The sequence below is a fragment of the Cydia amplana genome, chromosome 2 (assembly GCF_948474715.1).
Source record: "Cydia amplana chromosome 2, ilCydAmpl1.1, whole genome shotgun sequence".
NCBI lineage: Eukaryota > Metazoa > Arthropoda > Insecta > Lepidoptera > Tortricidae > Cydia > Cydia amplana.
The window spans coordinates 24,033,115-24,057,922 of NC_086070.1; the positions used below are offsets into that span (position 1 = coordinate 24,033,115).

General features: G+C 36.5%; 1 protein-coding gene across 1 annotated transcript; it reads right to left on the reverse strand.

The window, feature by feature from the left end:
- Positions 1 to 1,812: 1,812 nt before the first annotated feature.
- LOC134660642 (paired box protein Pax-1-like) lies at positions 1,813 to 21,449 on the reverse strand. The gene is made up of 3 exons (XM_063516421.1): positions 21,217 to 21,449; positions 3,507 to 3,702; positions 1,813 to 2,514 (listed from the first exon to the last, which is right to left on the reverse strand). Exons 1-3 carry the CDS (start codon positions 21,445 to 21,447, stop codon positions 1,847 to 1,849), a joined length of 1,095 nt encoding a protein of 364 aa, XP_063372491.1. The 5' UTR covers positions 21,448 to 21,449; the 3' UTR covers positions 1,813 to 1,846.
- Between the last annotated feature and the right edge of the window lie 3,359 nt (positions 21,450 to 24,808).

A 24,808-nucleotide genomic window follows, 5' to 3' on the forward strand; every position in this document is an offset into this window, starting at 1 on the left:
CAAAATTCGCAATATATTGCGTCTTAGAAAAAACTTTATAGTGTATTAAAAAATCAAAACACAAGTTATTTTTAAATGTCGCTGAACTAATATTGGTCAAGTTTGAGGAGTACACTCTACAGTTTAATTTTTTGCTCGTGTTACAGGCCACACCCCATATATGTGCCTAAACAGTCTGTAAGGATGCAGGCCGTTTGCTAAAATCGAATATTCTGTAATCAACGAAGATTGCCGGAGTGTTAACTTATTTAAATGTTAAACAGTACATGGTTTTCACAGTTGTTTTCTTTGGGTTTCGTCTGTTACCTCAGTTTGGTTAACATCAAATAACTTTAAACCTATGATGAAACTGAAAACTGAAAGGTGCTTTTTTGAAACCATTCGGAAGTTTTTAATATGTAGAGTTATTAGATTTTTGAAATAGGGGTTGACCATTGTCTGTATTTCATTTAGGGTTGTTAAAATGAAATGCTATAATTTTAAATATTTGGTTTATTGTGCTGTTTAATTTTAAACAACTATTGTGTCCCTACGGAAACTATACAAGAATATGATACTGTCAAATAAATAACAAGCAATAGATAAATGTGTAAAACATATAAATAAGTATGTTTAATAATCATTTAAATGTGGTTTTCTTGCGGAATAACTAATCATTATCCAGAATGACATAGAGTACCTAACCTGAATGAAAAAATGCCTGTATCGAATGATATTTAAAAAAAAATTCCTGTCAATTTTACTGTATCTGATTTATGATACCATCACTCTTGACCATTTGGACACCATTATTAATAAGTAAATATTGACCGTACTGAATTAATCTATTAACTACTACTTTACATTACCTACTTGGTCAAAATGTAATAATGGCTTAAAACCAAAATAATTTGAAAAGTTTCTATTTTTACTAAAACTATTTTTTACAATATCACAGAATCATATATTACACGATGATTACACTAAGTTTGTTCTATATCTAAATATAGCAATTAATCGTACAGCATGATATAGACAACATAATTTACTTACTTAGGTACCTAACTTAAAATTAACTTTCATTGAACAACAAACATGGAAAGTTTTAAGTGAGCTTTTCTAAAATAGTTTGTATTTCATAATATAGTTAAAGTGACAAGTTTAAATTTTCAAATGTAGAGTATTTTTCACGATTAATATCTTGCCGAGTAGCTGTAATGTTTCTTAATGATGGAAAATAATCTACAAAAGTAAGTATAGAGTAGAACCCAATTTGTCACTTAAGAACAACTTATTTTTCTATAAATTCAAACTTTATTTAGATAAGTAAGTAAAATTTTCATTATTATACATAATATCAATGTATAATAATGAAAATTTTTACTGTAGAAAAAAGATATATCTAGCTAGAATTATGACAATCATTTACAAAGAATAAGTTTTTCTAACAATACATAATTATATTTATATCATAACTCATAGTTTTGTTTGCTAATAGTTATTTACGATACAAGTGAAAAAAAAACGCGAAATTCCTACTTTCCGCACTTGTATCGTAAATAACTATTGTTACAGCATTGTCACTGGAATTCAAAGTTTATTTTTTCACTGGTAGAAGTCAGTTTTGTATGGCACGAAACTTTTTCCCGTGCAAAAATATACAGCTTCGACGAACAATTAAAGGATATATTATATTATATACAACACTAAAATACATCCAAATAAAATACCTAACCAAATGCAAGAGTAAAATAATCTCTTCCGAAATATGGCAAATTTATTGATACATTTTTTTCTTAAACTTAAATAGGTACTGGTTTAAATAATTTCTTACAATGGCCAGTGATAAACAGCTGCCTATCACATTTTAGTTGCCTGCTTTTATTTCAGGTCTGTCCGATTCTGCGAAGCCATCGGTGGAACTCTGGCCCGAGCAGAAGCTGGCAGGCGAGCTTCTGTTACTAGAGTCCTTCTCCCTCCCATACTCTATCAAACTCCCGCTAGGCTGTCGCAGAAAGTTCTGGAACACGACAGGATTCGAATTCACCATTTTATCTGGCTTCTTCAGAAGCTCTTCGATGGAATAAGGGTTTTTCTTCTTCTCTTTTTCATGTGGCGTTTTTCTCTCTTCTTCCGTCTCTTGTTTATCTCTGCTGTCGTCGCTTGCTTCTACAGAAATGTGCTCAGAATTCTCGGATTTTACCTCATCTGGATTGATCCTGGTTAAAAGATCGTTGTGCAGATTAATGGCGTATGGTGAGAAGTTTTTCGAGTCTGGATGGTAGGGGATCATGATCCTCTGCCATGGGGATATGGGGTAGGGTTTCAAGAGGCCTTGGGCTTGGACCTGGTTGGCGAGGAGCCAGGAGGTGGCGAGCCGCCTGTCGTAAAGCGGCTCCGAGGCTTGAGGGGGCGGGATCCTGACTGCGGTGTGCGCGAAGTACGGTGGGTTCTGCTGAGATGGCATAGATGGCGGTAGGTTCTTCAACGACATGTAATCCATGACGTTTTGAGGTTCTGATGGCGGGTAGGAATCTGAAAATAAAAATAAATAATTATTTATCGGTAATGCTCCCAAAATAGACACTGTTATTAATTCAAAATTGGACACCATGGATGGACTTAAAAAAATTCAAGTATACAATGTTGTTCCTCCTTTTAGCGCATTCCCTGGTGTATCCTAAAAAAGTCAAGAGAAAACACGGAGTGCAACACCGGACTATCAGATTATCGTCTTTGTATAGGTACCCCTTACATCTTAAAACCAAGACGTTTTCGAGAAATGATTGACCTACATATGTATTAAATATCTACAAATACCTGTTGTTCTTTTAATGGATTACAGCAATGCAATCAGTTAAAACAAAACGGGGCCCTCAAATTCTATGAACATCTTAACCTAATTAAAGCCTACTAATTTAGTCGACATTTTATGGTTCCCGACAATCTGTTTTCCTATAATTAGATAGAAGTAGTTCTGTATGTCGCAGTCGCACCTGGTGCCGAGAATTTACGTCCGTTGTGAAGTTGTTTGACGTTGTTTGCTTTTATTTTGGTGTTGAAATACGATTATAGTTGGTTAATGTGTAGATTCTTGTCGCTTACATTTATAAGTAGGTTTGATAAGAGGTTGACTTAATTGAATTAATCATGGTTTAAAAAAAAAATCTTAATGGTGTATTTAGTGATTTAGGCGGAAGGAACGATTTCACTTTGGTCAGGTAGGTACTTCAGATGAAGCGACCTATCGAATCTTTAAAAATATTAGACAGTCCGACAAACGCTGAAATGGAAATCGGGTCTCGTGTAGGTACTCGCGGTAGCAACCATGATTCTAAGCGAGATAGATGATACGGAAATCGAACTGCATTCAGCGTGGCGTATCGAATGCACGCTGTGCTTTATAACAAGGGCCCGAACTATGGATTCGGCCCAACCGCAAGCCTTTCCAAGGCGCTTAAGCGTTGGAGCTTCTTCACGACAGTAGGGGTCGCTACTTGCTAAAAAGAATGTTGAATATTACTTACCGCTCCGGCCTTCATCCTCACTCCACGCCAGCCCGCTGTTCCTCAGGATCCGGTTCACAGACGACACGGACGGTATGGAGTGGGGTTCGCACACGCGCGCGCTCAGCAGCCGCTCGCGGATCTCCCAAGCGAACATGCCAGGGTTCTCCTGCTTGAGCCGCAGGATCTTCTTGACGACGGTCGGGGTCGCCACTTGCTGGAAAAGAAAGGGGGTTTTAGAATATAGTTTTAAAACAGCATTTGAGTTATAGGCCTGTCCAGACGAAGACAAATTTTCGCCAATCTGATTAAATTGTCCGATCAAATTAGGACGTTCGGACGCAAAACCCGTTTCATCTTATAAAGTTTTTTTTTCTGGCAGTCGCGTTGTAGGTATCAATGCAAGCTATAACTCTACCACGAGATCATGACATTGTATCTATGTATCAACGTTGTTTGGTTTTATAAAATTGATTGTTAGAGATATAGATGTAAATGTGATAAGACAAATTCGCGCGCATTTGATAGATGGCACTGTACATCATTGTATATTATGCAGTAACTCTGGTTATCAAAATATTAAGTTTACAATACATTTGGGTACAGTCACCTGCGATAATATGTTACACAACGAAGGCTGCAAAAATATCTCACACGATCTTATGCTGCAGAGCTGCAGAGCAGCAATGCTGTAGAGTCAAAAGAGCGTGTCACATATTTTTACGGCCTTCGAAGAGTAACATATAATATTGTGTACCAGGTTAATAAATGCTCTAAGGGTACCAAAAATACCTGTGCCCCGGGTTAGTAGGATGGTACAAAGCTACAAAGTGTCGCTAAGGCCTACTTGCACCATCCCACTAACCCGGGGTTAAGTGGTTAAACCGTTAACCCAGAGTCAAATTGTACTAGCAACCATGGGAACTCCAGGTTTAACCGGTTAACCCCGGGTTAGTGGGATGGTGCATGTGTTGTAAAATTCGTAAGAAATAGTGTTAATACTATTGTATGCGTAAACGTTGGCTCTTTTTAGTTTTTACTGTATAGCGGTATTATCCTTTAATGGCAATGTAATAATCCCATTTGTTGCGCAGCGTTGTTTTTGTGTGCGGATAATTATTTATTTATTGCAGATTGCTTCCTGGTTGCACTTGGTGTAGGTAGGTAATTAGTCGATAGTATTTACCTACTCGCTTGTAATATGCATATTTATGATAATTATAATATAATGTTATTAACTCTGACATCTTGAATCAATAAACGGCGTTTAAGTTAAAAGTTAAGGAACCCTGGCTGAAAGTTAGAAGCTAAACAGTAGTACAGTAGTACTAGATCAACATTGATTAAATTTGGCATGTAACAAGCGTAAGAAAAAGATAATGAATATATTGGATTTAGGCTGAATTCTTTTATGTTTTCTTTATTTGGTTTTACCACACGTGTGACATTCCCAAAAACATTATTATCATCCAGATTACCGGCCAAAAATTACAAAACCCAGTAGCCATATCGATCATATTACACAATAATACGTCCTATACTAACAGCAACAATTACCTGACCACATTAAGACTTTATGCCCTTGTAATAAGGCATACAAATAATCAGATTCGTGGACAGTACGCTCACCACCGAGTAATGGGTAAAGCCGGCGTACAAAGTCATTACTGGCGCCACCTGTGAGTTCGCACGGACTAATACACCAATATTACCTGTGGACATGAAGTGCTGTAAAGATACGGGACTGTAATTAAAATACCGACACTAAATCTAATTTTGATAAGCGTTATTGCAACGTTACTATTTTTGTGTGATGCTATATTTTGAATCGAGGAAATAAAATAAATTGGGCAAACACTTATTAGTTTGAATTATACATTTAGAGACACTTTTCCTGAATGGATGAAATTGAATTGAAAGATCGAGCAAGGTTAGGTACCTACTTATAATTCTTAAGTTATATGATACGATACGAGGATGTGCCTACAAAATTGTGTGCATTATCGCTCTACATACATTTCAGGGTAGAGAAATAAATAGAGCTTTTTATGTGCAATATAGATATACAATACATATATTATGTAATACCTAAATTAATCAAATTTCTTCTCAAACTCCTCCGGATTTCTTTTCGTGATCTAGAGTATTGTGTAGCAGGTAGTTTAGATAGATAAGTACCTATGTAAAAATGAAGTAGAGGTAAACCTTTTAAATAGGTACTTAATACAGTCTGTGCGGAAAGAGAAAGGTTAGTCGTGAAATGTATTGAACCCCACGACTCTTCTCTTTCCGAACAGACTCTACTAGACTACTATAAGGAAGTAATTTTTAATTGTTCAACTTCCACACAATAGAAATCCTCAAGTCTTACAAAATATTATGACAATGCATTTCGAACGCATCACAATAATTATAGATTACCCCGTGAACGCGCCCTTCGATTGAAAAAAGAAAAAATATGGCGCTAAAACTGTGCGCTCAGTAGGATATCGATTGAGCGTCTAATGGCGTAATTATTAGTTTCCCGCCAAAATTGACGCCTTCGCTCGAAAATGGATACTTTACCACACCTAATCCCGAAGGCTGCTATTTACACATTAACTTTGACAGACTACTTAAGCGTACCGTAATTATGTTTTAAAAGCACGCATGCGTGCGAGGAAGCGTTTTCGCGGCAAAAAATAAGTATAATTGATTTTTAATCTCGATTCCGTAAATTCAATCAAACAGATGATAGTTGGGATGAAGGAAACGGTTGCAACGGAATATTTTTTCTTTATTATCCTGTCGGTAAAATTAAATAAAACTTTATAGTACCTACTAAGTACTTCTTGCGTTTTCTTAACAATCCGACCAAGCCAGTAAACAGAAGTAACAATAACGACATGTCACTCAAGTTGTGAGTGATAAGAACGCATCTATCTATTAAAATGAGACGGCAATGAATAGGTACCTTTCATTCTAACTAGGTAGCTGCGCCTCTGTCGGCTGTTGTGGTAAATTTTTTAAACTCTTAATAAGTATAATAATATTGATGGTCGTACCTGACATTGCCGACATCCATTTTCCGCTTTCATCAAATAATATTTTAGTTTTAATATTACAGCCCATTTCCTAGATTATCACTGAATATCTGAATTTAAAGACGAAACATATACCTAGTTATATGTGCCTACGTGTAAGTGTAAGTTTTACAACATATGTCGCAAAGCTCCGCGTGTGATGTGAAACTGTAGTGTAACTTTCATCTGCGTTAAAGTATAACAAATGACAGCAAAAAACCGCTTCATCTCATGGTCATTTACTCCGCAACATGATCGCAGTCTAAGTAGCTTGACTTGGGACAGACTGGGATTACGCATTATAAAGATGGTAAAAATGTTTATGGCCAACTACTACTGTCAGTCAGGTCTACTACGAAAAGACGCGAAAAAAAAGCAGCATAACCGGAAGAATGGCACCACTTCCTGTGGCAAAACTGTAGAAGCTAAGCGGAAATTCTTAATTCGAACTGACACATGAATAGTTGGATCGAATATTTTGAGATATTCCAAAGATTGAATGAATGAATTAACTTTTTTGACATGTAGGAAGGGTTACATCAAGAAAAGTCTGCAACAATTTGATAACACACGCAGTGCAAGTGTTATTTTAACGTCAAACTTCTATGAAATTATGACGTACAAATAACATTCGCTCTGCGTATGATATCAAAATATTCAAAATCGTCGCAGACTTTACTTGGTTTAACTCTAACTGCTAAGACCTCTTCGGGAAAAATATTACATTTCAAAATCATTAGCCGCCTTTTTTTATTATTACCTTCCTAATCAGGTAAATATGCTAACAATTTAATATTCAGGTACCTGTATATTTATTTTATCCATGTTATCACCTCCTAATTACGTTACCCGTTAAGCAAAATAGTTGGCACGGGCCAGCTGGATCCCGAAGTATCCCGTTGACATCGCCACAATAATTCATTCATAATTACGCACCCCGTAAACTAGACTATATACCAAAACACCTGCCACATTAGCGGAGAAACCTCTAGAATTAATATCGAATCAATGTATCATTATAGTCATTATAGTAAAGTCGCACGCCCTGCGAATTATCTCTCACCCCATCAAGCTGGAAAGTCTAATAGAAATCCGTAATAAGAATCACTAATCGTCCACGCGTTTGCGGACAGTTACGCCATCTTGGTGCAAAAAGCGATATTGGATGTGTCAAGGCATGATGGATGTGCGGCGCAAAAACGGTGAACGGCGCCGTGACGTGCGCGGTGAGGGAATGCTACTGTGTCGCGCTGCGGACCGCGTTTGAGAATGTCACGTCAAAATTATGTTGAAAACGTGTTGATTAGAATTAGAACGAATGGTGGCAAAAAATTACTGGATAAAATAAAGTGGGCGTTGCGTCAAATTTTCTAAAGGCATGCTTCCATCAAACACTTTTCTAAACTGTACATATTAGGTATACCTATTATCTTCCGGAATTTACGGGTCATTCATGATGGCAAGTAAATGGTTTTTCAAATAATTTCCGTACTAACTACGAGGGAAAATTTTTCAAAAATATGGGAAATTTCCAAATCTAAGAACTTTTCCAAGTTTTTCGAAACTTTACGTAATTTTCACATTGATAAGTACGTGTGATATGTGCTAGTTGCTTGTGAGCAAATTATAAAAAAAATATTGTTCAAAGTTCAAAGTTTTTATTGTATAAGTATAAAATTTTTACATTGTCGTTCCACCTCTACTTAAAACGCTATGATTCCTACATCGAGGAATTATAACAGGGATTGCAAGGTTGACGGAAACCGACTATTCAAAGATGAAACTGTCGGGAAGGCAGTCCTGAGTTATTATTTTATTTTTAGATCACCACGGATATCATACCATATTAAATAAAGCGCCATATAAATGCGCCTTTATGTCGGTAACAATACGGTTCTTTTTGTTAAAAGATTCGATGATTGTTCGAGTCTTAAATACTTTAGGTGCCTTGTGGTTAAAGTTAACGGAAGGATTTCGATCATTACGCGTTTTTCTTGGTTTTGTTTGGTGTGAATGATATCCCAGGCATATTATTGCATATCTTTGCCCAGTTTTTGCACGCTGACATTTCACAAGGAAGGCGCATCGGTAAGTTGGCTGGGTGGCCAATAAGATACAGTTTAATAAACTAATTCGGAAACACTGCTACATATCTCTTTTTTGGTCAAACGCGTACAGCCAGCGTGTCAAAATTGGGTTTTCCTCAGCGTATCACATTACTACAGGGTAAAAAAAACTGTTAAAAACAAATTCAAACAGATGTCATAATTAAAGAAAAAGTGACGAAGCCCTCCAGTGGTGAAGGCGGGATATTTAATAAAATAATTTGATTTGTTCCCAAAGTTGTGTTAAAAACAAAATTACTAAACGAGCTGTAAATTTAATAAAACAGGAAATTTGCCACCCATCCAGACGGTTGCATATAAGTACTTAGCAAGAAAGCCGCTCTCCTAGGGATATAATCGTAAACGTATAATTTAGATGCGTAGCCATAAGTAAGAAGTTTAGAGTCGGCTTACGCTTATACGACTGTACTTGAATGACACGTCGAAGCACTTCGCAATACTTAAATATTTTAATCAGTATATAAACTTTAGATATGCTCTTGGTACTATTCTCAAGAGTGTTCGCCTATAGAGTCTGTTCGGAAAGAGAAGAGTCGTGGAACGTATTGGGCCCCATACATTCCACGACTCTTCTCTTTCCGCACGGACTCTATTGTGTGCGGCCAGTCATATAGTGAACCTTGTTGGGATGTACAAAACAAAGGTATGTACAAATGATATTGGGCTGTAGCTGTGCGCGTCAGTTGACGTCTTTGGCGGTCAAAAGGTTAAACCGACACTCTTTAAAACGAAAAGATGTGTTCGTATAGTTTTGGCCTCTCGACCACTATAAGGGGATCCGTTCTAAGCTACATCATTCGTTATGTTTCTTAAAGTGGGGGTAGGAGTTATAGAATCCAGTTACCGCACTTATTTAGCAGAGAACCAAGCCAGGCCAAGGCCATTGTACGTGTCTAGACCCTAAAACCGTTTCAGAAAAGAAGCACAGGATCACCGAGTTTGTCAATATACTGCTTATCAAGCTTTGCGCCTGCGTCCTAACCGGAGAGATAAACTGGGCATATCTGCTATAATTTCCAATATGTTTTATGAAGCAGCTTTACGGTATTAAAGCGAGTAATAATATTGACAGTGTAATCCGGAGAACTCGTAAACGGTGTATTATCGGTGCAAATCCGAAAATCCGATCGCCTGCCAATCGGCCGGCTTTTGTGGCGGCTAGTCGCGAGTTACTCTGCCATGATGATATAATTCTGTGATAGGCACATAATATATAATAATGATATAATACTGTAGTCTAGATATTCGGCTTTTATTCGTTACAGCTTGTGAATCTAATTTTTAGCTGTTGTAGAGCTACTGGATTGTACAGTCAAAGAATTTAATTTCCGATCCACTTCGTACCGTGTCACAGTGCCAATCAATATGAAAGTCGCTAGAGACCTACTATTGTCACTAAAACAAAGTCCAAAATGGGTAGGAATTTAAATTATTTACCTACTTCAGAAGGTATTTGCGAATGAAGAGAATTTGAATTTAACGCGGGCGATGATTTTTTGCTTTAACTTAACAGTTGTAATTGGTATTTTAAGGCCTGTGCAAGTGTGCACACCGGATGCGTGCGCGTATAAGTGCACATGCACATGGGCGTTGTAACATACCTTATGAGAGTCGGCAGGTTAGCACATGGCTTGCGTGACGTGTGCGTGCACGGCTTGTGTGACGTGTGCGTGCACGGCTTGTGTAACGTATGCGTGCACGGATCCAACATTTTAGCGCACGTGCACGTCTACGCGTGGAATACATTATTTTTGTAGCAGTAGCCTTAAAATCCCTTCTCACCTCCCTTTCAAACCTTCATAGCCCACCTCTCCCCGCGAAAACTACTCACCCCGTTTTACGGTAGTTGAATGACAAGGTAGGGACCTGAAATTGAGCTTTTCGCCTCTGACCGACATCGCGTTTCGGCAGCTGCTCACGTTACATTGCGCTAATAAAAAAGGGCGAATTCTTTGATTTCCAGTATTTTTGTAACAGGAATGTACCTCCCAAAAACTTTAAAATCGCGGACTTAATACTCAAAATTCTCTGCCAGTAAACCATGGTCATTGTCAATAAATGAAGCTATAAATAATTCAGAAGCGAATCTGGTAAAAATGGCCAGTTATTGTCGAACGCTGAAACTCGTCAAAAATGTCCATTGTCCGCGTGCTGACAAAACCAACATTTCGGACAGTTTTGAGGCTATACAGAATATAATTATGAGAGTAATGTTTTTTGAATGTACGTTACGTACAGTCAGCTGCGTTAATTTGACAGCAAGGAAAGGGAAAGTTGGGTCACGGTGGAAGGGTTTTTGTCCTTTATTTTTTTACATGATTATACGTCGGGTAGCCGCAGTTACCCCTGTGCACATAATATGTACAATAAAATACTCATATTTTATTTGAAATAAGAATATGTACCTATCGCACTCTAAGTTGAGACCACGCATACAACAAAATTTCACGATTGTCCTGAAAATTAGGCATTTAACGAAAATGTTTTTAGGGTTCCGCGTAAAAAAGTTAATAAGGAACCCTTATGGTGCGACTCTGTCTCTGTCCCATCACTAAATATCGGCAACTTAACTGATGGATAAATTATATGTGCATTATGTGCAAATTATTCATAAAAATTTCCTCTTCAAAAATCGCGAGACTTAGTAAATACGTCAATTCCAGCCAAGCTAGCTCGGCGTGAAACAGACTATATTTTTTTTCTACTCCAGCACTTAAATGTGTCAATTAAATGACTGACAGTGATATCTAAAGCAATGTCATTTGAATGCTTTGTCTATAGGCTCATAAGATGACTGCTAGCAGTCATCTTATGAGTATAATACAACTGCTTTATTTTTTTTAAAGATACAAGTTCCGATCATCTTGATTGAAAGAGGTATGTTTTCATTTACAATAATAACTCTTTTTTTTTTAAATAATAACTCAATTTTTTTTAAATAATAACTCAATTGTTTTTAAATAATAACTCTTTTTTTTAATAATAACTCTTTCTTTTTAATAATAACTTTTTTTTTTTTTTTTTTGCTGCAGCTGTCATAGAAAAAGTAATGTATGCAACAGCTCATAATTGGTTCTTAAAATTCTCGGGTCTTTTTTTACAAAACTCGACTACGTCTCGTTTTGTAACTTCGACCCTTGAATTTTAAGAACCCTTATTATATCACTGTTGCATAAACTACTATTTATCATTCGAATTCCCCGCATCCCTTCCACACGTGTGGTTATTAAGGCCTCCACAGATAACGCGGCGATAGGTGACGGCGGGTGACAGGTGCTCGCCTTTCCCATGACCCGACTTGACCAATCGCGCCATTACTGTTACAAATTACCCGATCCTACCCGCGATTGTGGAAAACGACCTAATTATTTGAAAATGTCGCGTTCGATTTGACGGGTTGTTTGAAGTTTCAATAAAGTTTTTGTGGGTAGTTTTTGTTCTAACATAGTCAACACGGACTGTGTCTCGTCTATTTTTTGCGAGCTTACGATAAATAAATAAATAAATTCATTTATTTAAGGACCATCAGGGATCATTTTTTGTTAGTACTTACGACTATGCCTTATAAAATTGACGGTCAAACAATTGCCAATCTTTTTAACTCGTTTTTCCAATCGGTATTTACTTATGATTTATTACCTAATGATTCATCTTCGCCCACTAAATCCGAATCGACATTAAATGTAATTAATAACATTGAGTTTCATCCAGATTTGGTTGAAAGGTATCTCAAAGCACTATCGGAATCTAAAGGCGGTGGCCCTGATGGTATACACCCAATTTTTCTTAAAAATTGTAGTAAAACCTTAGCTTTTCCTTTATCAGTGCTATTTTCACTGTCTTTTAGATCAGGAATTATGCCAATCGTTTGGAAGCGCTCTTTAGTGGTCCCTATACATAAAAACGGTGACAAACACAACATAAAAAACTATCGCGGTATATCAAAACTGTCCACTATCCCCAAATTATTCGAGAAAATAGTCTATGATAAAATGTTTAATGCAATAAGACCCATGCTTACTCCTAATCAACACGGTTTTATAAATAAGCGTTCGGTTGAGTCCAATCTCACTGAATTTTTATATTTTTCTTTGAAGGCCATGGATAAAGGGTTTCAGGTTGATGCCATTTACACTGATTATTCTAAGGCCTTCGATAAAATTTCGCATATTATCCTTATTGCCAAGTTGAAGACTTTCGGAATACACGGCGATTTATTAAGGTAGTTAACATCTTACCTCCGAGATCGTTCCCAGGCTGTATCTGTCAAAGGATATACCTCCTCTTTTGTCCCTGTTTTGTCCGGTGTCCCGCAGGGGTCCCACTTGGGTCCCTTGCTGTTTAACATGTTCATTAATGACGTAGTTAAATGCTTTCACCATTCTAAAATTTTACTTTTTGCCGACGATACAAAAATTTTTACTTTGGTTTGGTTTGGTTAATCTATTGATGATTGCATACTTTTACAGGATGACTTAAAAAGGTTAGATCTTTACTGCGCCAAAAACTGTCTTGACGTCAATATCGAAAAGTGTTGCTCTATTTCATTCTCTCGCAAGCGTAACCCAATTCTTTTTGATTACCAGATTAAGAACAAAAAACTGAATAGGGTTACCGAAGTAAGAGATCTTGGTGTTTACATAGACAGCGAAATCCAGCTCACTTCTCATATTGACAAAATTACGTCTAAGGCATATAGAATGTTAGGTTTTATTTTCCGGCAAAGTAAAAATTTTAGTGATCCTCGAACCGTTATTTTACTTTATAATGCCTTTGTCAGGTCGCATTTAGAATTCGCATCAGTCGTTTGGAGTCCTCAATATTCGGTGCACATTAATGCCATCGAAAAAATTATTAAACCATCTAATCGAGTCGCAATATCTTATTAGCAATATTTCATATAGATGTCCTAATTCCCGAACTAGATCAAAAGCTTTATTTGCCATTCCATTCTGTCGTACTAGGTACTTCAAAAACTCATATCTTGCTAGAGCATGCTCAATGTATAACTCTAAATATTCCAATTTTGATGTGTTCAATATGAAGCTGGGTTTTCTCACTTCAATAAAAAAATAAAATAAACCCTAACTCAGAAATAATTACAACGATGTACCTAACAAACTAACATTAGCATAGGATGTACATCTATTTATTTATTTTTCCTTTATTTCTCTTCTCTTCTCGATTTAACTAACAAGTTTAGTTAAAATAATACAGTAGTTAAAATGAAACAATAATGTAGTTCAATAACTTTCAGTTTGCTTGATTGCTTTGGATAATACGTTTTGTATTTTTTGTATTCTATTAAGTACTTCCCTTTGAGCATATCTGCTATAATTTACTAGTGGAAACTGTTTTGGCTTGTGTTTTATTAATATTAATTCATATTGTGTAAGATTGAAAGCTGTTTGTTTCCCAATAAAAAAAAAAAATAAATAAATAAAATAAAAATAAAATATTGTTAGTATTATGCTCTATAAACTATACAATGTCATTTTGTAGCAAAATATAAATTAATAATTGAAAAATATAATAGATAATAACGGCTTGCATAAATAATAATAAATATTCGAGCGTTAAATTACAAATTAGTTAATAATGTTAATTAATAAAATAAATAAAAAATGTCAAAATATTCCCGGGGTCCCGGGTTCGAATCCAGGCAAGGGCATTTATTTGTGTGTTCATCACGAATATAAGTAAGTAAATTACAAATTAGTTAATAATGTTAATTAATAAATAAATAAAAAATGACAAAATATTGATATAATATCACTTCGATTAATTTCAATTTCTGCACTATCTTAGGTAGTTCGCCTCACAAGTTCTCAGGTATCAGTGTACGTATCTGACATTTTGGTTTAGGTGTAATAAAGTCGTAATTTTATATTGTTTTGAGAATGTAAGTAATCCTTTTTCTTACTTTTTTTACGGTTATAAAGTCTGTCACGTAAATTCAAGTGTAAGCAGGTTTAATAGTGAGTTTGGGAAATGTATTACTCTTCTTCCCTCCCTCATCCCGAAGACGGTGGTCCTTAACCACCGATGGTCAACTAAGTATGTTATATAGTTACTATTACTACAACGATTACGACTGCTGATTTCAGGGGCCTATTTTCCATGTTGCCATGGTAACCCATACCACTTGACAGTGTAGATTAATATTATTATCCTTTATAAATCGGGAGGCCCTCAAAGAAAAGCCCTCCCATTCACAGTCAAGACTTCCACCTAAATTCAAATACAAGAATACTTGGCACAAAATTAAAAAAGAACTGACATTCTGAACTCTGTCAAATCAGGTAGAACCATAGACATTAAAATTTGAATTCTGAATTCAGTTGCGTCTACGGTGGTCCTTAAAATAGTTGAAAATTATTCGAATGGCATAGCGTGTCCACCTGTGTGTGACCCCATGTTAATTATTTCATGAACACAACAATTACAATTCATGCGCTTCAGTGTTGCCATTGCTTATGCTATTAAACATTGCTAGTGTTGCTATGGAATATTTCATATCCACGTCATATTAGTTGACAGAGCTGTTAATGTCTCTTTGGCATGTCATGGCGGACGATGCTTATCAGAAAGTTTTCAATAATATACGAATATTTTTTTCAACCCTTTTATGTTCATAGCGAATGATATATTTGCCATGCGCTTAACCATAAACAAGCGTCCGGAATCATTAATCAAACAACTACTAGAAGCGAATATAAAATCTTATTAAAACTTCTCTAATGTTTAAATAATTGGCAACTTTATTACTAGAAATAATATATGTATTAATCTTTGATCCTTAAACATCATAATCATCTATTTAATAACAAATAAGCGATAAATAAAACGAACGTACATTTATTTCCCTTATCCTATCGAATGTCAATCTTAAAAAAAAAACAATAGTAAAAATTTCCGACCTTGTTTTTGGATTCCGAACGCGAGATCTAATAAAGATAACGTAAAAGAGCGTTCTGAAGCCGCGTTCAGGTAGAAGTTCACCCCCGTTGTATTAACATGTTATTAGGATAAATTGTCGCGTTCCGTCCGGAAATTGGGGGCGATTCGGAACGTGTGGGGATGGTATTTAATTGGCGCGGTTCCGTGTACGTTGTGTTTGAATAATCGTCAACCATGTTCTGAGTTGTCGTTTTATAATCGACATGAACTAATTATGGTGGCTATTATGTTTTGTTTCATGCCGGCGTTAATATTAAATGTATTGTGAACTTTATAATGTACTTACATTGTTCCGTAGTTAATTTTCAAATAGATATACAGTACAAGATACATAAGTCCCATAGAGAAAACTTTTATAAGTAATGTTTTCATCTCTTTTATGTAACTTTTGTAGGTACATCAGTTTGTGTTATTTTATTTTAAATCTTCTTTACTGCGACATAAAGTATTTTTTTACATATCCAACATGCATGCTTTGCCCATGTAATGAGATAAGAGTATTCACACACTATATTAATAAGGCGAGGGAATTTCTCGAGTGCGCGAAAGTCTTCTAATTGGCCATGCCATAGCGAAGCGATACTTCGGTCACATTCATATTAACAAGTAAAATAAGTAGATACCTATATCGTCACCTAGTAAGTACCCATAGTACAAGCTTTGCTTGGTTTGGGGAGAGGTCGAGCTGTGTAAGTTTGTCCCCAATAATTTTGTTTTACTATGAGTTTTATTAATAGTTTAGCCATAAAAAGGTAACAGACGAAGATAATTTGAAGTCATTTGCTGCCATATATATAGCAGAGTTCCCACAGCTAAACTACACACTTAACAGCACAGTGGAAGGAAGTAGAAATTAAGAAACATGTAAAGAACACTAATTCGTACCTATTAATACAGCTAATAAAGGCGAAGCGGTGCAAATACGCCAAATTATAGAACTGTGAAAGTCGAGTTCAATAGTGTACCGCCCACAGGCCATAAAGCCGCGGAGAAGCTGTGGCGGCTCCACTAATTATGCCCATTTGACCATAAACTGTGGCCATCGATCATAAAGGCCATAACTCGTGGCCGTAAAACGGATAGCGTACGTATGTAGATTGGGGTTTGAGGCGTGCAAATACGGTGTTTTGATAAGTGACCATAAACGGTTTGGTGATTCGGAGATCGACCGTGCAGTCTGCGTCTGTACCTAATTATGCTTTGTTTTGTTTGGAGGTCGATAAACTTATCCGGATTAATATAGCAAAGGTACCTATCGGAAAAATTCCAATAAGTATGTACTAAAATTGACGGGGAAAACTGGTATAGTTTGTGATAGGCAATAATATAATTTAAAGATATTTTTCCTTATAATAACAAAATTCGAACCAAAACCTTCTAGGTATTATGTTTACAATTTATGCTTGATCAAAAAAGCAAATTTTATGATCGATTAATTACTTATTATAGTAACTGAATAAGTAATTAAACTATCATTACATCCAGAATTAACTATTTATTTACTTAGGTACGTAGCTTTGGCAAGAAGCCTTAACTAAAGGCACTTTCTCAAAGAAAGTTGGGAAAAGACGATTATGTCGTGGAGTAACGTCTATAATAACTGCCAATTTTAGCACTTTGTTGAATCAATATATATTTACATAAATAGTCACACCATTTTCACGCCAACAGCAAAAATAATTTTCCCTTCAGAATAACATTGTATTATCATATACATCTTATACATAGTTTGAAGATCAAAGACACACCGAACTATACTCCTTTACACTAAGCCTCGTATTTATTACAAACTATTACCACTACGCTGTTACTTTCGTGCTAAGCAACAGTTAAAGTTTAATTGTTCCGGGAATTGAGGGCCAATTATTATCAAGTGGCACCGGCGTATTAAAGCTTCTGAACCGATCACCGATTATCTAGAAAAACCGTGATACGGCTTAACAAACTTATACATGCCACATCAGAACTTACGTAGCATGTAGCTACATACAACCAAACTACGAGTAGTGTTTGACGCCGCGAGAAAACCTGCAAAACTAACTTTGTATCCGTTTTATATTCGTATGGATTTGTTAATTACTGTGAAGCTCAGGATTTTCGCCATTAGAACAGAAGTAACGGTAAATATGTGGAGTTCGCGTGTTTTCTCACGTTGAGAAATTAGTTTCGGTCGGATTTTGTTTTAATTACGATACACTTACGGATTTTGCTATGATTCATCGCAGAATTCATTAGAAACGTTTAGCTTTATTTGAAATCAATTTCGCTCGTAGATTTTTATTCGTAACGGTCGAGTCAAAACTAGTCAAAAGTAATAATAAAAAAAACAAAGCCCAGCAACGGCAATATAATTGGTTGAAAAACAAGAGCAAAAGGAATCACAGTAGCGTTGAGGAGGTACTAATATATTTTCTCTTAAGTAAGTTTATTATCCCATCATCGGTTGGCTTGTCCTTCTATGTTAATACACTATCATTTTATTGCTCTCTACGAATCTAATAACACTTATCCCATGGTCGTCCTCCCAAATGTGGGTCAATTGCATCATTTGCACCATGCTGTAAGGTGTTTTACATATTTACATTGCTATAGTCTAATTCTGAAGTCGTGAACACTCAAATATTTTATCGAGAAATCGTTTGATTGGACAATTATCGGATTCATCGGGCCTTGAGCATAGGTCACTCGCCGAAAGGTTTTGTCCGACATATGACATTGCAATCGATTTTGATCAGTTTTAATTCGATTCGGTCTGAGATTCGATCCGGATTTATTCTGCCAGTGTTTTGTGCAATTAGGCAAGGGACTGTTTTTGCGGTTTAATTATATTTTGTGTCAAAGCTTTACCAGTTTAAATTTTTCCACTCATTAGGTATTTGAACAAAACTGAGACTGCTACATGAGAGTTTAAGCTGGTGTCAGGTACCTTTGAGGATATTCATTTAACCGTGTTATCCTTGTTTTTTGTCTCACAGAGTAGATTTTTAGACTCTATCCACCATCTCCTTCTTCTCTAACCTAATGTCGCATGTGCGTTAATTTATGAAATAAAACTGTGTAAAGCGATTATATCGCGTATACTCGTAATAAGTTTAAAATACATCCCGACGTATCGAACCCTTTACAGCAATATACTGCGTTTACATAGTTTTATTTCATTAGTGACTATCACGCTAATCGAAAACAATATTATGCGTTAATTCATTTAATAGCAATATGCGGCCCTCTATTATTAAAGTAAATATGTTACGTATAATAAATGCCCACAAATTGCATTGAATTGTAAGAAACGCCATAGTAAATACTCGTAGAGACAACCAATGGGCAGCATTGTCGGGATTTTGCTGATAGGGTACCTCACACAACAATGAGGTTGTCTTTCACTACTAAACATGTACGAGTATGTAGAAATTTAAAAAAATATGAATCATACTCCTAACTCTGCATCAGCATCCTCGACCAAGAATTTGAAGTTTAAAAATATGTATTTCACGATAATATCATGTCATTGGCTCATCCGACACGACGACAACCCGACCGGCATTCGATCCAGCAATCGACACTCTTACACTCTTGATTAGCGGTCAATTAAGCATTTCCAAAAAAATAACAGCGCCAATAAAAGTATTCGGTGATTTGGTAGTATTTTGTTGTAATCAATTTTTGACGTCGGCATTCGTTTGAGTTGGAATGGTAGTTTTATATGCGTACCGAATTCGGCGAGGCCGCGTTGAATACGCTTACTGGAGAACGCTTCTGGGTTCCCGAGGACTAATGGCTCGTTTCGTAAAATGTAGCTTTAGAAACTGTTTTACTTTGACTTTACTCGTACTTCTCATTGACACGATGAAAACGTTTCGTTGAATAAGATTAATAAGTATGCGAGTAAAAATTTAAATTCGGATGTCAGCTGGTTTTGGTGATGTCATTTAATTACTAAATAAAATGTTTTTTTATAACACTAATATTTTATTTTATTTTCTTTTCTTTTAGCATAGTTTTATTTAATATTGATTAAATGTTTAAGTACCTACCTAGTTAAACTTAGGTTTATCTGTACTGTTTTAAATGAAATTGAAATAATTTATAAATCTAAATCAAGAACAACGCAATATGTTAAATAGAAGAGTTTAAATTATCCTTGCAAAAAATCCATCCATACGCGGAAACGATAATAAACTATAACAATACCTCTGAAATACAAGACTGAGAAAAACTATACAAATAATCCATCAGTTTCGATTTTTTTTAAATTTGCCGCCTTTTTCTACTTAAAGTAGATGTGCCAGAGTATAATGGATTCTTTTTATTTATGGCACTTTTTATAAAATCACTGGCCACTCAAAAACTAGATGCCATCTAAAAACGAAAAACCTACGACGGAACCGCAGCACCCAGTCCCCGCGTTTCTCGCCTCCCGGCCGTGTCGAAAGGCGTCTCAGAAGCCTAAAGCCGGGTCATTTTATAGTTTATAATTAGTATAATTACAGCCATTGCCGATTCGGCCGGCCGACGGTTGCATTGTTGATTTTGATGCTCTCTGTTGTGCGTTGCGTGAGTTAGATCCATTGGATCCAGGTGGCGAAGGAGATAATTTGTTGATATCGTTTTGGAGATTCGAGTAGAAATTTGACTGTATGATTGATTTGGTAGGTAGTGAATTTACTATTGATTGACGCCTGAGGAAAATAAATCAATAAGTACTATTATGGGTTTAGTATATACTATCGATCTTTTCAAGACTACAGAACATGAAAAATAACTGAGTTGCATACTTCATTGTATATTTGTGAGAAAATTGTGCTGAATCGAGGTAGCCGCTTTAATTTTGCATTGGAGGTAACTTTAATGGTTTAGAATTTAAAAAGCAATATTCCTTAAATATCGTCATAATATCCTTTCCTCGGTTATTATTAAAAATAATTGTTTTACAACACGACTGCACGTCTAGATAGACCAGGAAGTTGACTGCAATGACCTAAAGTTGACGATTACATTCCGATTAAATTATTGTTTGATCACGCCGATATCACGTTAAAGTTATATGTCAAGTCAATCTAAATACCACTTATGACATCACCCTCAATTTTGGTCAAAAATCCTAGCAGATTTTAATATTTTATGTTATATTATACAAAACATGTTGAATTGGTGCAGCATAATTTAAATTATTTAATTAATGCAGGTTCCTTGTTATAAGTGCATCTATTTCTACAAACGGTTCTCCGCGAAAAGATCTTGGATACGTAACCGAAAGAGACCAGCAGTTGGTGGCGGGTCTGGTAGGTTCACTACCTTAGCTTTACTTACCTTGGAGCCCCTTCTAATGCTGACCGTCTCGTAGAGCCGTGATAGGGTTTTGGACACGCAGTCATGTGATACAAGTAGCTAATGTTAGGCCGTACGCATACGCTGATGTACAATCATATGGAACCTGGGGTAACGCTACCTGTCTCTTAGAACTCCGTGAGTTTATTGGACACGCGGCCGCGGCCGTGTGATACTAAAAGCTGTCGACTGACGTCACAATGCTGCACACCCGTGATCGCAAGCAATATGGTCTAGCACAACAACTTTACTAACCTTGGTTTTACTTCCGCCTATGGAGCCTGGTCTAATGCTGCCCGTCTCATAGAACCGCGTCAGTATCTTGGACACGCACCCGTGTGACACCAGCAGCTGTCTGCTGATGTCACAGGGCCGCACGCCCATGATGGCGAGCTCCACGATGCGCTTGCGCACCACGTCTGGCAGCGGCCGCCCGTTGACGAATACGCCGCCGAGCTGGTTCACGCCCGCTTGCCCTGTGGACATCGGAATATTATGAGACGAAAGGGAAATAATGTCTATCTTCTTCTTACGTAAAGCGAAACATTCTACTACAAGCGATACTGTTCATACTGTCACTAGTTGACTACGACAAATGTTGTGTAGGGGAACAACTGTGTGGGGTAACCAATTTATTTTTGTTATTTCGAAAGAAAAGTTTTTCAGTATACTGTATAATATATTAACTTTGCACAGTATGGCTAAACGTAGAAAACCCGCCCTGTCTGCTATGGTTTTACTACCTTAAGTAAACTTTTGATAACAGAGGAATTATTTTAATAGTTAAAACGTTGAAGCATTAATCGGAAAATAAGAGCCCGTTGAAATAAAATAATGCTTTTATTTTAATAACTTATCATATCTTAATTTATTACAGGAAATACAACTCTAATATCAATATTATAGTCTCTTTTGTAAACGCGCTACCGATCCGTAAATAACTATACAATAAATAACATTCATTAACTCGACTATTTGACCATTCGAAATTCAAATACAGTCGACTTTCGCACTAACGGTCACACACATACACCTGTCTTGAGGCTAATATTTATTTGATTGCCAAATCCACATCCCCGACGGAACCCTCAATTATGGGCATAACGTATTTTTTGTCAGATCTTGGAGATACGGCCCTTTAGCCAAGTCCTGATTAGTATGAGTAATGACTGAGCTTTTGTCAGTTGATGACAATTTGGTTTGAGGCGGTGTTTAATGTTGGTGAACCAGGGAAGCAACAGAAAGTCTTACTTATAATTTAAACTTACGCACTATTTTTTGAATATAAAAATTATCATTATCATCAATGTTCGAAAATTAAAACTTTGACCAGACTGTTGGTATTCTTATAAACGTCCCCTGTAATACGCTAAAGCCTATGTAAACAATTTTCTGATCTATTATTTCTATTTAATAGTCGCTCAAGTTCAGGAACGCCGCAGCGTATGTTACGCTTATGATACATTATGTTTCTTAAACTGCACGTCAACCGCATTTAAGTATACCAGCATGGGCGATCCTTAATCAGATTTTAATACTTTTAATTAACGGCCACCGGTTCACGACACTATTTAATCGGCGTCCTAAAGGAACCAATAAATCGCCGGCGACTCCTACCAATCTCGTTCTAGGAACCTCATTTATCGGTACGCATGCTTTAACTGCTACTGTTAACGCTGCCCATTATTAAGCAATAAAGCAATCCCTTGATGCCACGCGATTTATCACCTTACTGCAATAAAATTAGTGTGCCAATTTGTCCGTCGAGTCTTGAGTTTTATGTCGTTTTGTCGAAGGTGTGGTGGCTCCCACTTCGGCATTTCACGGCTATTGTCGTGGCGACGACTTCTTGAGATGCAAATTACTTTCCTTGCTTTACGATTCCTCTTTCAAAGAGTCTGCAGTAATGATCGGGCGGCTGCGTGTGTGAAAGTGACCTTAAGGTTATAGGTGTAAGGGTCAGTTTTGGTCGGGGGCCGGTGGAAATTTTATTAAAAGACTGTCTTGCTGATGCCGTGCAGATGGCCGACGGATAGCCTGCGCCGGAGTTCAGCAATGACATCGTTTCTAGGTATCAATCCTTTATCCATTCTCTACTTATCTAGATTAACTTTTTAGCGCATTTAGCTTTACGTTTCCCAGTTTCGATTTTTGCTGAATTTGAAGGCAATCATGTGAAATCGTTTAGATCTTTACCTAGGATCAATTTAATAGTATATTGTGAATTAAGGGTGATGAGCTGACGCATCAAAGCGCCCGACTTCGGCGTCAAGTTCAAAGAAATCGCTCTCCTACTCAATTTAATTATTACCTATAGGTAGGTATTTGCGCTAAATTAAAACAATGGTTTCTGCCACGTTTTGTTCATTTTATTTGAGAAATCATCACATGATCACCGATCGCCCATCATAGAAAACAAAGTGTCGTATGCCTCGGCCCATACCCGGACCATTTTAGCGCGAGTCATAATTTATACAAAAGTTTGATGTCTTCTAAATATCGACTTGTGAATTCGTTGTTTGCAAAAGTCCGGATCGTTCAAGCGTTAATTATACGTGTTGCATTACATGGCCATATGCCACAATTGTTTTTTTAAATATTTAATTAAAATTATCACTACACGTGCTTTCGCAGATATCTAAGTTGAAATTGTAATGGCGCGGCGAGGAGTTAAAAAAGGCAAAAAGCTGAGCGATAAAATCTCATTTAGTAAGTGGTCGTAAACGCTAAGGGGATCTGACACTGGGCTGCCATATCTGAACCGTGTCTATATGTACGTATGAAGAATTACCTATACTACTTGTTACTAGTAGTGGCCGTCACCCTGGCGAAAGTAGGCATATTTATCGCAGAGAGTAGCTTTCTCGCATAACGTATTGGTTTGACATACAGCGGAGATACCTACTTTCGAAAGCCCTTTTTGAATCTAACTAAGAGTCTAGTCTTTTGATCGATGGTGATGGTTTACACCTTTTGGTAGTATCATTATTCGCAGATTTAGTAAACTCATTTTAAAACCCGTATAGTCGCTACATTTATATGTGTAGTTTTACAAAATATTATATCTGCTATTTACATTATAGGGTATTTGACTACTAGTCAGATCAGTTTCTTTTTTGGAACTGTCAAAACTATTTTGCTACTATGGAATTTATATGAAACACTAGCATGTGACGTCACAATCAAATTACCTACTCTTTATAGTTCTATAAAATGTATACGGGTTTTAAAATAAAAATTGTGTCTAAAAGTAACTGCTGTTTACGTTTCTCTATTAATCTTTTGGCGCTTTATTTCATGCATGGTGTAAAATAATTTATTTTAAATACAGTCAAATACCCTATTGAGTAACGAAAACACTTTAAATGTGCGCTGGCCCTATCTTTATACACCGGTAGCTAATTCCGCGCGCGCGTATCGAACGATTCGCGACGCTCGTATACGACGCATCCCACACAGTACCCCACCCCCTTACCCCTTACCTCTACCCCTCATATATGAGGCCCTATACCAAGAGACCCGTTTCACGAAAACTTAGAACTAGTAATACTAGTAGAGTTGGGACAGGTTAACTCTGCACTGATTGCATAGACCACAGATCAACAATATACAAGATTGCCTGTCGAATATCAAAAGTGCGACCAAAATCGGAATAATGTCAAGTGTCATAGGAAGCATTGCATCAATTGCGTAAATAATTTGTAACAGTATATTCCAAGATACATATAGGTAATCACTCATCGTATCCTCTGGATACAGCTTTTCGTATTTTTCAGTCCGCTAACCGTACGTTTTGGTGTAGGTATATGACACCGTAAGATTGTGAACCCGTTAGTTTATAATCTAA

Bases quoted from the DNA above. Each gene is read 5' to 3' on its own strand.
- LOC134660642 (XM_063516421.1), bottom strand. From the start codon at position 21,447: ATGTCCACAGGGCAAGCGGGCGTGAACCAGCTCGGCGGCGTATTCGTC. The intron at 3,703-21,216 runs GTTAGTAAAGTT...TTTCTTTTCCAG, and splicing joins TAGGCGGAAGTAAAACCAAG to CAAGTGGCGACCCCGACCGT. The intron at 2,515-3,506 runs GTAAGTAATATT...TTTTATTTTCAG, and splicing joins TGAGGATGAAGGCCGGAGCG to ATTCCTACCCGCCATCAGAA.